The 14,514-nt window shown below is 38.2% G+C and overlaps 2 protein-coding genes across 4 annotated transcripts in view; one reads left to right on the top strand and one right to left on the bottom strand.

The window, feature by feature from the left end:
* Positions 1-14,514, bottom strand: part of LOC117354671 (zinc finger protein 729-like) — a 166,708-nt gene that overhangs the window by 39,156 nt on the left and 113,038 nt on the right. For 2 of the 3 annotated variants that reach the window (XM_033932524.1, XM_033932521.1), the window contains exon 3: positions 12,751-13,125. In XM_033932524.1, the coding sequence (XP_033788415.1) occupies positions 12,751-13,125 (375 nt within the window). The remainder of the gene's footprint in view (positions 1-12,750; positions 13,126-14,514) is intronic. The other variant, XM_033932523.1, reaches the window with a different exon arrangement.
* Positions 10,062-11,848, top strand: LOC117354687 (HEAT repeat-containing protein 3-like). Its single transcript, XM_033932553.1, has one exon. It carries the CDS (start codon positions 10,130-10,132, stop codon positions 11,834-11,836), a length of 1,707 nt encoding a protein of 568 aa, XP_033788444.1. The 5' UTR covers positions 10,062-10,129; the 3' UTR covers positions 11,837-11,848.

Raw genomic sequence — 14,514 nt, 5'->3', positions numbered from 1 at the left:
TTCTTTAATCAAGTATTTTGTCTTGATATTTGTATCCTTAGCCCGTTTGCCATACAGTACCCTGAGGAAGCCGCATGAGAGCGGCGAAACGGGTTCCTGTTGGTTGGATACACGGGTTTCCTACGGCTAAATGAATCTGCCGTTACTTACCACATCATGTTAAAAAGATAAGTGCCAGTTTAAGGCTCATTCACGATGTTCCCTTTTTGCTAATTTGCACAGCCTATTTAAAGTCTTTCTCTATTTATGCTATCTTGCTATTTTTGCACAGCCTATTTATATCGATAAGCTGTATTAGCACGAGTCACTTTAAGGAATATATATGCACTTTAGGCTTTTTTAGCACAGTAAAAGGTTGAAAAAAAGATACAAAAATTTTTATAAAAATAAGACTAGATAATACTAGATGAGTGGTAATATTTACAACAATGTTTTATATAAAAAAATTAGTTTAAATATTTAATACAATATAAAAAAATAAGGATGAAGGTTTGATCAATGAATGAAACCACATGCCACAATTCCCTTTTGGACAATAACAATATTATCCTGGGAGTGGCAACTCTGAGATCGTTACCTTCACTCACTTTAAAATTATAAGATTACCATTAGAACCAATGGTTTGTTATTTTCAATAGATTAACCTTTTTTGTGGATCTTTTTGATAGTGGTTAATCTGTTCTCCAGTTTTTCACTATTCTGATTCATCAACATTTGAGAACATGGCTGAAAGTAATTGGAAAAATACCACTCTTACTTTCACTGATCAAAAAGTTTTTGACATTTTAAATGTTCCATCTATGTTTGAGCAACAAAATACAGTTACCAACACCAATGAATGGTCGGATGTTTTGAATCTTGAGAAAAATATTACTAGGATTGACTTGAATAGCCTTTTTTTGGTTGAATATTGTAAAGCACAGAGGATCCCAAGGGGACTAAGAGTGAACATAAGCCCGCAGATCTTTAAGGAAGACAAATTTTTTGTGGAACAATGGAACATGATTCTGAATAAATGTTCCTTAGACATTATGCTTCTAATTATTGAGAAAAGCAGGTCAATGGTCAATACACTTGAAAAACAAAAAAATGAAGATTTATCTACCCTCAAAAATAAATTAACAATTGACGAATATAACAAACAACATAAATATCTTGAGGATAATATTGAAAAGTTTAAAGAACAACTCAAAAGAAACAAGTTGAGAAAGTTCCAAAGAGATGAAAGAGATTACAAAGATAATAAGGTCTATTGGTGGACAAGCCTTCCTGAGAATGAAACTACCCCAACAACTACTCAAAGAGGGTCTCCCAGTACGAGTAGCGCAGGGTCAAGTAGTAGATCATCCTCCAACAGTAGTGGAAACAATTCAAAACGTTTTTTATCCAAAGGTACCACTCAAAAAAGACGAGGGAGAGGGGGGCAGAGATGGAACCAAAGAGGTCGACCATTAACAAGGTCGCAACATCAGTATATTCCACAATAGACTCTACGGCCATTATCAACCTATCCGCGAGAAATCTTTTGAAATCTGAAGAACAAGTTCTCAACTGTGGTTTTTCTTTTGTTCCTTCCAAACATTTTGATTTGTTTCAATTTAATATTGACCTGGAGAGGTTCATTAGGAAACTGAACCTGAGGTTGTTTTTCCAGGGTAGTAATGATTTTAGTAGTAAATCTATTATGAGACCGCATTCAAGTTGGTCTCCACCAGGTCCTATGGACCAAACATTGTTAATCTTCAAACAAAAAATTTTGAAAGAAGTAGAAGAATTGCATTTGGAAGAACGAAATACTTTCAACAATCTGAATAAACAACAAAGAAAAGCTTTAAATGATTTAATGGAAGATAAAAACATTGTCATAAGAAAAGCCGATAAAGGTGGAGCTGTGGTCATTCTCAATAAGGACGATTATTTAACTGAAGCATTTAAACAATTAAAAGACACTAACACATATAAAACCATCAAGTTAGATCCTACTAAACGTCTGCAAAACATCATTAAAAGGATCATAAAAGAAGGAACGGATGCTGGTTTTTTGTCCTCTAGAGATGCGAGGTTTTTATTCACAGCAAACCCCACGGTTCCAGTTATTTACTTTTTACCAAAAGAACACAAGAATTTAGATCATCCACCTGGACGACCCATTATTTCCTCTCGGAATTCTCTACTTGAACCTTTAAGCAAATTTGTGGATTTCTTTTTGAAAGATCTTGTTAGCGCAAGTGACACCTATATAAAGGACACTGTCCACTTTTTGAACATTTTATCAGCAGTTCCTTATGATGATTTCCCTTTTTTAATGGTAACCCTTGACGTCACTTCTCTTTACACAGTTATCCCTCAGGATGCTGCCATTCAAATTGTAAAAGAAGCGCTTTTTTCATCAGCTAGGCCTTTTCGTATTCCACCTGAATTTTTAGTTCAACTAACCAGGCTAGCTTTAAAAGAAAATTTCTTTATTTTTGAGAATGAATTTTATTTACAATTGACTGGGGTAGCAATGGGTGCCACGTTTGCGCCATCCATCGCAAATCTTTATATGATTGATTTTGAAAAGGTTTGGATTAAGAACTCCCCGTTTGAACCTTTAATTTATTCATGGCATAGATACATCGATGATGTATTCCTTCTTTGGAAAGGATCTCAGAATGAACTTAATTCCTTTGTTGCTTGGCTAAATTCCTGTGATAACAATATCAAATTTTCTGTGGAATGTTCCAACAATAATATACATTTTTTGGACATGGATATTCACCAGGATAAAAACACCTTCGTGACAAAGGTTTTTACAAAAAACACCGATAGGAACACTTTCCTTCAGTTTAATAGTTGCCATCCATTGAAATTGAAGGAAAGTTTACCTTTTTCACAAATGCTGAGAGTGAGAAGGAATTGCACTGATATGAAAGAATATCAAAAACAATCAAAGAAATTGCAAGAGAAATTAACATCACGTGGCTATCCCCAACATGAACTGAGTAAAGCAAGACGCTGAGCTAAATACATCAATAGAGATCATCTTTTGGATATGAAAAGAAAGAATGTCTTTGAAGATGATGTAGAGACCTGTGTAATGAGATATTTTCCGAAGTCTAATCAAATAACGCAGATTATGAGAAATAAATGGAACATCATGAAACTTCACTCTGTATTTGAAAATAAAGATCTTCGAATAGCTTTCTCACGAAACTCGAATTTAAAGGAGATTCTATGTCCATCAACTATGAAATCTCTGTCAACAATTCAACAGACTAAAGGCCACTACAAATGTTTATCATGTAGTATATGCGAAATTACTCTACAAACGAAAGTTTTTATCAATCCAAACAATAATAAACAATATTTTTTGAACTATTTTACAAATTGCAGATCAACCTTCATAATTTACGTCATTCTCTGCCCATGCAAGATGCTATATGTTGGAATGACCACACGGGACTTAAAAACGAGAATTTGTGAACACAAGTCCAACTTAAAACGTAATCGATGCTCTGAGGTCATTGTTGAACATTGCACATTATACAAACACAAATTCTCTGACCTTAGAGTAGTAGCTATCGATCATGAACCAAAAAATCAGCGTGGGGGGGATAGAGTAAAAAGATTACAGAGGAGAGAAGTAAGGTGGATTTTTGCTCTTAAAAGTATGCACCCTTACGGTCTGAACACATCAGTAGATTGGTCTGTATTTCTTTAATTTTGTTGCTCATCCATATTTGAACTTTACTGTGCGTAACGTTTTGAACTTTTTAACATCTGATTGGTTATTGCATTGCGCATGTGCCGGCGTCTTTTCTTTTTAAGCGCCATGTTTTGAGCGGGTGTGTGTAATAACAGCCCGGATCGCTATATGATAACAGTAAGTAAGCTGTGCTTTAAAATTTACTTATCTATTTTAGACAAATCGAGTCTTTTAGACATTCTTTAATCAAGTATTTTGTCTTGATATTTGTATCCTTAGCCCGTTTGCCATACAGTACCCTGAGGAAGCCGCATGAGAGCGGCGAAACGGGTTCCCGTTGGTTGGATACACGGGTTTCCTACGGCTAAATGAATCTGCCGTTACTTACCACATCATGTTAAAAAGATAAGTGCCAGTTTAAGGCTCATTCATGATGTTCCTTTTTTGCTAATTTGCACAGCCTATTTAAAGTCTTTCTCTATTTATGCTATCTTGCTATTTTTGCACAGCCTATTTATATCGATAAGCTGTATTAGCACGAGTCACTTTAAGGAATATATATGCACTTTAGGCTTTTTTAGCACAGTAAAAGGTTGAAAAAAAAGATACAAAAATTTTTATAAAAATAAGACTAGATAATACTAGATGAGTGGTAATATTTACAACAATGTTTTATATAAAAAAATTAGTTTAAATATTTAATACAATATAAAAAAATAAGGATGAAGGTTTGATCAATGAATGAAACCACATGCCACAATTCCCTTTTGGACAATAATATTATCCTGGGAGTGGCAACTCTGAGATCGTTACCTTCACTCACTTTAAAATTATAAGATTACCATTAGAACCAATGGTTTGTTGTTTTCAATAGATTAACCTTTTTTGTGGGTCTTTGCAAGAGACCCAGTTCAAAATCTTACATAGGGTGTACATTACCCGTTCTCAGGGGCACGCAGTGGGCCTCTGGCCTGATAGTACCTGTACTAAATGCAAACTTCAACAGGGGACTTTCCTCCACTCCTTTTTCGATTGCCCGAAAATGCACTTTTGGGAACCTGTATGCTGTTGCTTACAGGCCTTAACTGTGTTATGCCCTGGAACGGACCAGCGTTATTGTTGGGGGATATGCAGGTCCTGGTTCACATGGTATGGATGTGTCTTCTCAGAAATTTGTTTTGCATGCTCTGTTACTGGGGAAAAAGCTCATTTTGAAGGAGTGGGCCTCCGAGGGGACTCCTTCCTACCCAATGTGGATCGCCTTGATGAAGAAACAAGCCCACTTTGGACTCTTATTCGCCCCGCTCTCAGGAGCTATGAAAGACTTACTGCGGACTGTGGGAGCGGGCTTTGCAGCTCACTGTTTGACACTTATTGTATGCATGTACATGATGGTAGCTTTGTTGCTGTTTCCATGAGGCTTGATATTGTACTTAATATGGTTTGCCATCTCCTCACCTGTTACTTCTCCACTAATTTTCTATACTATGGTTACGCTCTTCCTGCTGTCACTGTTTTACTGTCCCTACCTTTCTCTGCTCCTGCTGCTCTTTGCCCGTTGTCACCCTAGGGTCCATCGGTGTTCAGGAGAATCACATTTAGTGAGAATGGGTTATGCATGTATGTGAGTATGTATGTGTATGCATGGGGGTTTGTTACCCCCGGTTTGGGGACTTCGCGGTGGGGGGGGGAAGAGTTCTCTGTTGCAGCCACTCAGCTAATCATGGCAGGGGAATTTCCTTGCTACAATCAGCTGATGGCAATGCGATTCTCTAAGTGGCACCAGTGACATGGGCGTTAGAGAATCGGGGCGGACAGGCATCTGTCCGTTAGGGCAGACGCGATTCTGTATGGGTATGTAATTCTCAGTCACTTCTTAGGCAGCTGCTGAGACCTGTGTCCTATACAGAATCTGCCCCTTGGTGTATTTTGTTTGCCAGTAACAGCATGTCCTCTTGGCAAATATTGCACATGTGCGATTCTTTGGAGCACCATCAGAAATAGGACCCCTTTTTTCATAAGTGTGCCCCGTTTCCAAATAGTTCACACACCTGGTGATATTGGGATGTGTGATACACCATAGAGATTGTCTTCCTGGCTTGAGAGAGGATGACATTCAGGCCATATATACCAAAGGTGCTGACATAACATAAACTGTATGAAAAATCATAATAAAACGGAGAAAAATAAACCTCAATTGTGGGAGGTTGGGACTACACAAGTACCCAGCCCTCAACACATCATCACAGGTTTATAAAAAAAACTCCGCATACATATAAATAAGTAGATAAATCACTCATTTCCATTCAAACAGAATCGTGTTTTTTTTCAAAAGCTTTTTTTAAAAATATGGTGACAACTGTGAACACGAAATTCCATGTGTTGTTTATGTCAAACACTAAAGACCAGAATCCCAAACTTAACTAAATAAATAGCGAGGGCCACAGCTCAGTTTCACTTAAGTAAGTAGTTTTTGGAGGCATGGAGCACAAAATCTTAATTAGGGAAGGAATACACTCATCTGAAGGTGTGAAATTTCAAAAGAGGCTTTCAACTCCTAATCCCGACAGAAAAGGCTTTCTGTTTCGCCTGGAAAGGGCTACTTCAGGGGATATATGCCATCTTCAAATGTCTCCTTGCTTCTTACAATCCAATGGAAGTGAAGCCGGCTCCTCTCAAAATGGTGCTGGGACTGTGAGACGCGCCCGGCTCGAATATAAACAAAACGAACCGGGCGTCATGACGTCATCACAAAACGTGATGCGTGATAGGCTAAACAACGGCGTATAACAAAATCACTAAATGATCATAAATTGACAAGTTCAATGATAATATTTAATTTCAGAAAAAAGGTTGCCATTCGTATACTGTATTTAGACCCAACGGTTCCAAAGTCTGTAATCTATTGATCCACTGTTGCTCCTTCTGCCACAACACTCTTCTGATATCTCCTCTTCTCTGAGTGAAAGGTAATTTCTCAATTACCCAACATTTCAAGTTTTCAAATTTATGACCAAATTGGATGCAATGAGCAACTATGGGAGCTGTTAATTTACGGGTGTTAAAACAACTTTTATGTTCAGTTATTCTTACAGTTAAGGTCCGTGATGTTTGTCCTATATATAATAGGTCGCATGGACATTGAATTGCATAAACAATATTTATAGATTGACATGAAGACAGGTGATGTAAAATATAGTTCTTACCATCAATAGGATTAATAAAATTAGAAACAGTAGCCATTATGTTGCAATTTGAGCAGTGGCCACATGGCCTGCGTCCATATATGGTGTTTAAATCTTCATCTGTAAATTTTTCTTTAGAAGTATGACATAACAGGTCACTCAGATTCTTATTTCTTGACTGGGAAAAAATAAATCGCTTATTTTCAAAGCAAGGGAGAGTTTTCAGTAGTGGAAGATGTCTTTTATATTTCTTAATTATTTGCGGTGACATACGAGTTTGTTTAATTACACATGGGATTATTGTTTCTTCTGATTGAGATTTCTTATAGTCTAACAACATTTCCCTAGGATTATGTAAAGCTCGTTTTTTGGCTTTCTTCACTATAGTCTCTGGGTAATCTCTTGACAACAGTCTTTGTTCTAATATTTTTGCTTCTTGTACAAACTTTTCTTTGGTGTTACAAATGCGTCGGTATCTAAGAAACTGAGCAAAAGGAATGCTAGTTTTCAAATGAACCGGATGCATACTATCATATTTCAATAAAGTGTTTCTGTCTGTTTTTTTTACGATGGATAGAGGTCTCGAACTTGCAATCTTTCTTCTGAATAAGAACATCTAAAAAACTAATACTTTCCTTACTGTATGACATGGTAAATTTGATGGATTGATGGCATTGATTTATTAATTCATTGAATTCTAAGAGTTGTTGCACTGTGCCTGTCCAAATGATGAAAATATCGTCAATGAATCGCCACCATTTAAAAATATGTTGAAACTCCGGCAATGTGTAAATAAAAGATTCTTCAAACCATGACATGTAAAGATTGGCTATTGTGGGCGCAAATGAAGCACCCATCGCTATCCCTGAAAGTTGTTTAAAGAAGTCACCATTAAAGATGAAATAGTTATTTTTCAACGCTATTGCACATAAGTTCTTTAAAAAGTTTGTGTGAGTATTATCATGGGATGATTGAGAATTCCATAGGGCTTCAAGTACTGAAAGAGCTTCTTCTTGCGGAATACTTGTGTATAACAAACACACATCAAAAGTAGCCAATATATAATTTATAGGCATTTCAGATTCCAACTCATTGAGCATTTTTAAAAATTGAGTAGTGTCTTGTAAATATGATTTAATAGTTTTCAAAAAACATTGAAGTTGTTTATCGATGTATTTACTTGTTCTCTCCAATAATGAATCCCGGGCCGATACAATAGGCCTGCCCGGTGGACGCTGAATATTTTTATGAATCTTTGGTAACAAGTAAAATATCGGTACCTTGAAACATTGGGGGATGAGAAATGTATATTCTTTTTTAGTGAGAAAACCACGTTTCATTGCATCAGCACAGATACCAGCAATCATTTCCAAAATTTCCATAGAAGGATCCTGATCTAGTTTAAGAAAAGTGTCTTGATTCAATAGTTGAGAGTTAGCTTCTGTAATATATAGATCAAGATCCCAAAGCAAATAGGTCCATGCGACCTATTATATATAGGACAAACATCACGGACCTTAACTGTAAGAATAACTGAACATAAAAGTTGTTTTAACACCCGTAAATTAACAGCTTCCATAGTTGCTCATTGCATCCAATTTGGTCATAAATTTGAAAACTTGAAATGTTGGGTAATTGAGAAATTACCTTTCACTCAGAGAAGAGGAGATATCAGAAGAGTGTTGTGGCAGAAGGAGCAACAGTAGATCAATAGATTACAGACTTTGGAACCGTTGGGTCTAAATACAGTATACGAATGGCAACCTTTTTTCTGAAATTAAATATTATCATTGAACTTGTCAATTTATGATCATTTAGTGATTTTGTTATACGCCGTTGTTTAGCCTATCACGCATCACGTTTTGTGATGACGTCATGACGCCCGGTTCGTTTTGTTTATATTCGAGCCGGGCGCGTCTCACAGTCCCAGCACCATTTTGAGAGGAGCCGGCTTCACTTCCATTGGATTGTAAGAAGCAAGGAGACATTTGAAGATGGCATATATCCCCTGAAGTAGCCCTTTCCAGGCGAAACAGAAAGCCTTTTCTGTCGGGATTAGGAGTTGAAAGCCTCTTTTGAAATTTCACACCTTCAGATGAGTGTATTCCTTCCCTAATTAAGATTTTGTGCTCCATGCCTCCAAAAACTACTTACTTAAGTGAAACTGAGCTGTGGCCCTCGCTATTTATTTAGTTAAGTTTGGGATTCTGGTCTTTAGTGTTTGACATAAACAACACATGGAATTTCGTGTTCACAGTTGTCACCATATTTTTAAAAAAAGCTTTTGAAAAAAAACACGATTCTGTTTGAATGGAAATGAGTGATTTATCTACTTATTTATATGTATGCGGAGTTTTTTTATAAACCCGTGATGATGTGTTGAGGGCTGGGTACTTGTGTAGTCCCAACCTCCCACAATTGAGGCTTATTTTTCTCTGTTTTATTATGATTTTTCATACAGTTTATGTTATGTCAGCACCTTTGGTATATATGGCCTGAATGTTTCCCTGCTATTAACTATATTCTACAAGACGTATTTAACATATATTTATTAATTATTACGATTGTACCTCAGAATATTGCTAGTTGAGAAAGGATGAACCATCTCTCTACATTTGGGAGAAACCTTCCACAAGAACATAAGAATAGTCTTACTGGGTCAAACCAATGGTCCATCAAGTCCAGTAGCCTGTTCTCATGGTGGCCAATCCAGGTCACTAGTACCTGGCCAAAACCCAAAGAGTAGCAACACCCCATGCTATCGATCCAAGGCAAGCAGTGGCTTCCCCCATGTCTTTCTCAATACTGACTATGGACTTTTCTTCCAGGATTGCTACATTTCAAGGCTTATTTGATTGAGACTAAAGGTGGTGTTCTTTGATACTAATGTTTTGAAGTTTTCCCTAAAGTACTTTTCTCTCTTTTCCTATTTTTATATACCTCTGTCATATAAGTAAATATTTTTCTTAGGTACTATAGTTAGATTGTGACCCTGTTTGGGACAGAGAGGAAGTTCAAAGTACCTAATTAGATTTTAACTCGATTTGATTATTTATAAACTGCTACAAAGCCAGCGTGGTGATTTAGTGGCATATATAACTGCATTAACAGCAAATCTGGGAGCCCTTCTGGAATACCATAAATCCCATAGCTCGGAGTAGCCTCTCGAACTGTTGATCTGCCCCTCTTTGGTTTCCCATGTGTTCCCCCGTCCTCCAGCTTTTCCTAGAACAAGGAGCCGCCCACATCTAGCGGCATGGGGAAAAGCAAAGGTCGGAAGAAGTTTAGGAGACAAAACTTCGCTCCTACCAGCTTGCCTTTTGGTGGTTTTAGTCCCGGAAAAGGAGATCGGGGTCGGCTGGTGGTTCAAGAGAAAGATGAGGCGGAAGAGTTGGAGGTGGGCTGCCTGACAGCTTCGGAATTATTGGAAAAACTGCAAAGTCCTAGTTCCGAAGTGAGAGAATATGCTTGTGTCAGCATTTCAAAACTTGTTCAGCAAAAACAAATCATCCCATCATTTATACAAAAAGATGCCGTTAAGTGTTTGGGTCCAATGTTGCTGGACAAATGTCTAGCTGTGCGAGAAACAGCAGCAGGAGCACTTCGGAACCTCAGTGCTTGTGGGTGTTTTGAGGTTTGTGATGACATGGTAACCCAGGATGTCATGACGCCTCTTGTTGCGCTTTTGAGAGAGTGTAGTGCTGGATTAGACACAAACATGATCTCATCTCAGAAAAAGCTGACCAAAAACTACACTGAAGATACAGCCAATGAAGCTATTAATCTACTTTGGAACTTGTGTGAAAGCAGTAGCAGAGCTTTGTCTATCTTTAACAAAGAAGGCTGTGTGGACATCATATTACAGTGTTTGAAGAGATTTTCTACAAATATAGAACTATCTGTTTCAGCAGCATATTGTTTACAGACCGTGACTGAAGATAACCCAGATCTCCTGACTACTTTGGATGCCCCGTCACTTCAGATGGTAGAGTCTGCTATGATGTGTCCAGGGGGTGCAATGGAATATTTCCTCATAAAGGCACTGCTGGCAGATTTATCTGATGATGAATGGGAAGAGTTGTCCAGTAGTGATGAGAGTGATATATGTATGGAAAACTCTCTGAATGAGGGCATTGGTCAGCTCATGTCTCCACTATGTCTCTCTGCTGAAGTTCATACAGCACTCATGAACCACCTCATACCAGAAAAGATTTTTGAAAAAACATCTTTTCCCAGTGAAGCTGCAGTGGACATTTGTAGGAGGAATACAGCTTGGAAGCCATTAATCAAAGAAATGAACAAAGTCCAGTGCAGAGCCCTGACGTGCCTTCATAGTCTTCTGTCCGTACTGGATGTGGAGTCGCTTGGTGGAGCTTCAGCTCTTCAGGCACTTGCACAGCACCTCTCACACCTTATCTTTTCTCAGACAGATTGTTCAAAGCAAGATGAATTCCTGGAAGCCGTAAGCAGTGCTGTGAGGGCTCTGCTGCAGACAATGGCTTCAAAAAAGATATCCCAGTGTATGACCCCTGAGCAGCTGATGAATCTGTGTGAAGCTGGCATTCGTTCTAGTAATATCAGTTTTAAAGTGAATGCTGTTGACATACTGGGCATCACTGGAAGTGTGCTGGCAAAAGAAGCCGGCACAGTCAAAACAATTAAGATGATTGGGAAGTTTCTTCTTGATGTTGCTACCAATGATTCTTCACTGGTGGTAGTTGGAGAAGCTCTGGATGCCCTCTTTGATGTCTTTGCAGATGGGAAGGAGGCTGAAGAGGCATCATTCCAGATTAAATTGCTACAAATGCTTAAGCATTTTCAACCAGTCTTCAAAGTGAAGATACGGAAAGAAGCCAAAGGGAACTATAGCCCAGAGCAGCTCTGTGTATTGGATAATGTGAAAATGAACTTGAGAAGATTCATAGCCTACCAAGAAACTGTGGAGAGAAAGCGGACTTTCTGAAAAGTCAACAAGACTATAAATTTTCTAATCTTAAATGTCATTTGATATTTGTTTTGAGGGATTTCTAGCTGTTTTATATAATTTTGGGTTGTTGCAATTTTTTAAAGCTGCTGTTGTGTTAGGGAGTGTGCTGAATGAGTGTAAAAAAAGTTAGAAATATTTGTCATAATCATGGAAAAAGAATGGGAAGCTTGATGTAGTCCCCAGTTCCATCTGACTAAAAAGCTGACCAAACACCTATCTCTCTGTATTAATAAGAAGGGAATTCAAGATTTAAGCATGGACTGATTTACAGATATAATAAATATGACTAGCCAGCAAAGGTTAAGTCCCTCTATCTTCCTCTTTACTAAGTCCTTCCCCTCTTCATTGGAGTTCCTTTCTTTATCAATTCCTGTAAACCGTGTCAAGCTCTACTTTTGTGGAGATGATGCGGTATACAAACTTAAAGTTTAGTTTAGTTTTAGTTTAGTTTCTTGTGTATGATTTAACTCACTTTTTCAATTATAGTTCTCAGCTTGAAGGAGGACTGAGGGGGTTTGAATTAGGTAGGGTTATTTTCTGTTTGTTTAAATTTCAGCTTCGCTGTATAAGGTTGTGTTTTTTGTATTTCTTCGTGTTAAGCTCAATAAAAACTATTTTGACAATAACTCTGCATTAAATTACATAGTCCTCTGCAACAAAATGAAGAACTAAAATAAAAGAAATTAAAAAATGAAATTTTTAGGCTGCCTATCCCTAGAAATTAATGCTTTTGATAAAGCCACTATACGTAAAAAGGTTTCACTTCAGCACGCATTCTCTGCTGAATTTCAAGTTTACCTTGCACTTGGAACCTTTTCTACACTGACAATATAAAAAGGGTCTCACCCTGGACTGGATTCTCTTGGGAAATAATAAATGATATATTTTACCAAGGCTTTTTCCACAGGTGTCGTGCAAAATGGATATCTTCCCTTTCCTCTCTCCCTGGTGGAGCTGAAGTGTCATTTGGTCACTGCTTTTATTTCGTAGGGGTCTCTCTTCGTTCAGATGTCTCTGTAGCTCAGGGATGTTTGTGAGTTCCTCGTCACTTTTCTCACACTCAGTGACTGCATCCATGGAGTCTCTTGCAGGGTCTCTCTGCTTCTTCTCTGATTCCTGTTCATAATTCCTTGTGTTTCTACTCTCATTACTCTGGGAAATATTCTCACTGACATTGCCTGGTTGTCTTGGGATAGGTTCAATTTCTAGAAGCCATTTTTCTTCATTCTGCTCCCTCTTCATCTCCTGCATTGCCTCAGTATCTGCTGGAAAGAAACAAAAGATGATAATCATGTATTAGTAACTGTGGAGTGCTATTAACGATCAAGAAACACAATTTTCTGGGTTCACATGAGTATAAGGGATTGCTGATATTAAGAAAATTCCACAAATTTGATTTCAAACCTTTCTCTTTTTTTTAAATTAGGTTATGAAACTAATTTTCCAAATAGCAACAAGCATAAAGACAAAAAGAAAGATTAGGTTCTTACCTTTGCTAATCTTCTTTCTTGTAAATCCACACTTTCTTCTGGGACCAGTGGGTTATTTCCATCTACCCATCGGGACTTTGTAGGAAGCCTCAAACTTCAGTGACTTAAACCCCTCCCCCTCTTACCTCATCACGTCCCTGTAACATCAGTCAGTCTTAAAGGAGCCAGGAACATCTATAGAGGATAATAAGAGCGAGGGGAACGGGGAAACTCCCCGGCAAGTAAATCAATTCTGCTCATATCAACAAATGCAACAAAGAAAATCAGGAGAACAGGTTATGAACCATTCGGAACATGAATGACAAATCAGTGCTATAGGGAGACACAGCCTGCCCTGTCAGAAGGGGGCACCTGAACCAGGGACCCCCCAAACTAAGTGTTAAACCCATTCAGATGGCACTCTTATAAAGGCTGGTCAGAAAAGAGAAATCCAGCTTACCAGTACTTAGAAAGGTAGACAATCGGCAAATCAGCAAGATATAGGCCAGATAGACAAGGGCGACCTGGTTGACATTGTATATGCAAAGTGATGCATGTAGTGAACAAAAATCTCATGCACAAATACAGGATGTCCAGGGTGGTACTTGGAGACTTCCCAGGAAAGGGACTTGGGAGTTCTGATTGACAAGTTCATAAAACCATCTGCACAATGTGCTACGGCGGCGAAAAAGGCAAACAGAATGCTAGGAATGATCAAGTTAGGAATCACAAATAGATCCGAGAAGGTTATCATGCCGCTGTACCGAGCCATGGTGTGCCCTCACCTGAAGTACTACGCCCAGCACTGGTCACTGTACATGAAGAGGGCCACGGTACTACTCGAAAGGGTCCAGAGAAGAACGACTAAAATGGTTAAGGGGCTGGAGGAGTTGCCGTACAGCGAGCGATTAGAGAAACTGGGCCTTTTCTCCCTTGAAAAGAAGAGACTGCGAGGGGACATGATCGAAACATTCAAAATACTGAAAGGAATAGACTTAGTAGAGAAAGACAGACTGTTCACCCTCTCCAAAGTAGAGAGAATGAGAGGACACTCTCTAAAGTTGAAAGGGGGTAGATTCCGTACAAATGTAAGGAAATTCTTCTTCACCCAGAGAGTGGTAGAAAATTGGAACGCTCTTTCGGAATCTGTTATAGGGGAAAACACCCTCCAGGGTTTCAATACAA

Source organism: Geotrypetes seraphini, chromosome 2 (genome assembly GCF_902459505.1).
Source record: "Geotrypetes seraphini chromosome 2, aGeoSer1.1, whole genome shotgun sequence".
Classification (NCBI taxonomy): Eukaryota; Metazoa; Chordata; class Amphibia; order Gymnophiona; family Dermophiidae; genus Geotrypetes; species Geotrypetes seraphini.
This window is presented reverse-complemented; position numbering and strand designations above follow the sequence as displayed.

Coding starts and splice junctions, on each gene's coding strand:
- LOC117354687 (XM_033932553.1), top strand. CDS start 10,130: ATGGGGAAAAGCAAAGGTCGGAAGAAGTTTAGGAGACAAAACTTCGCT.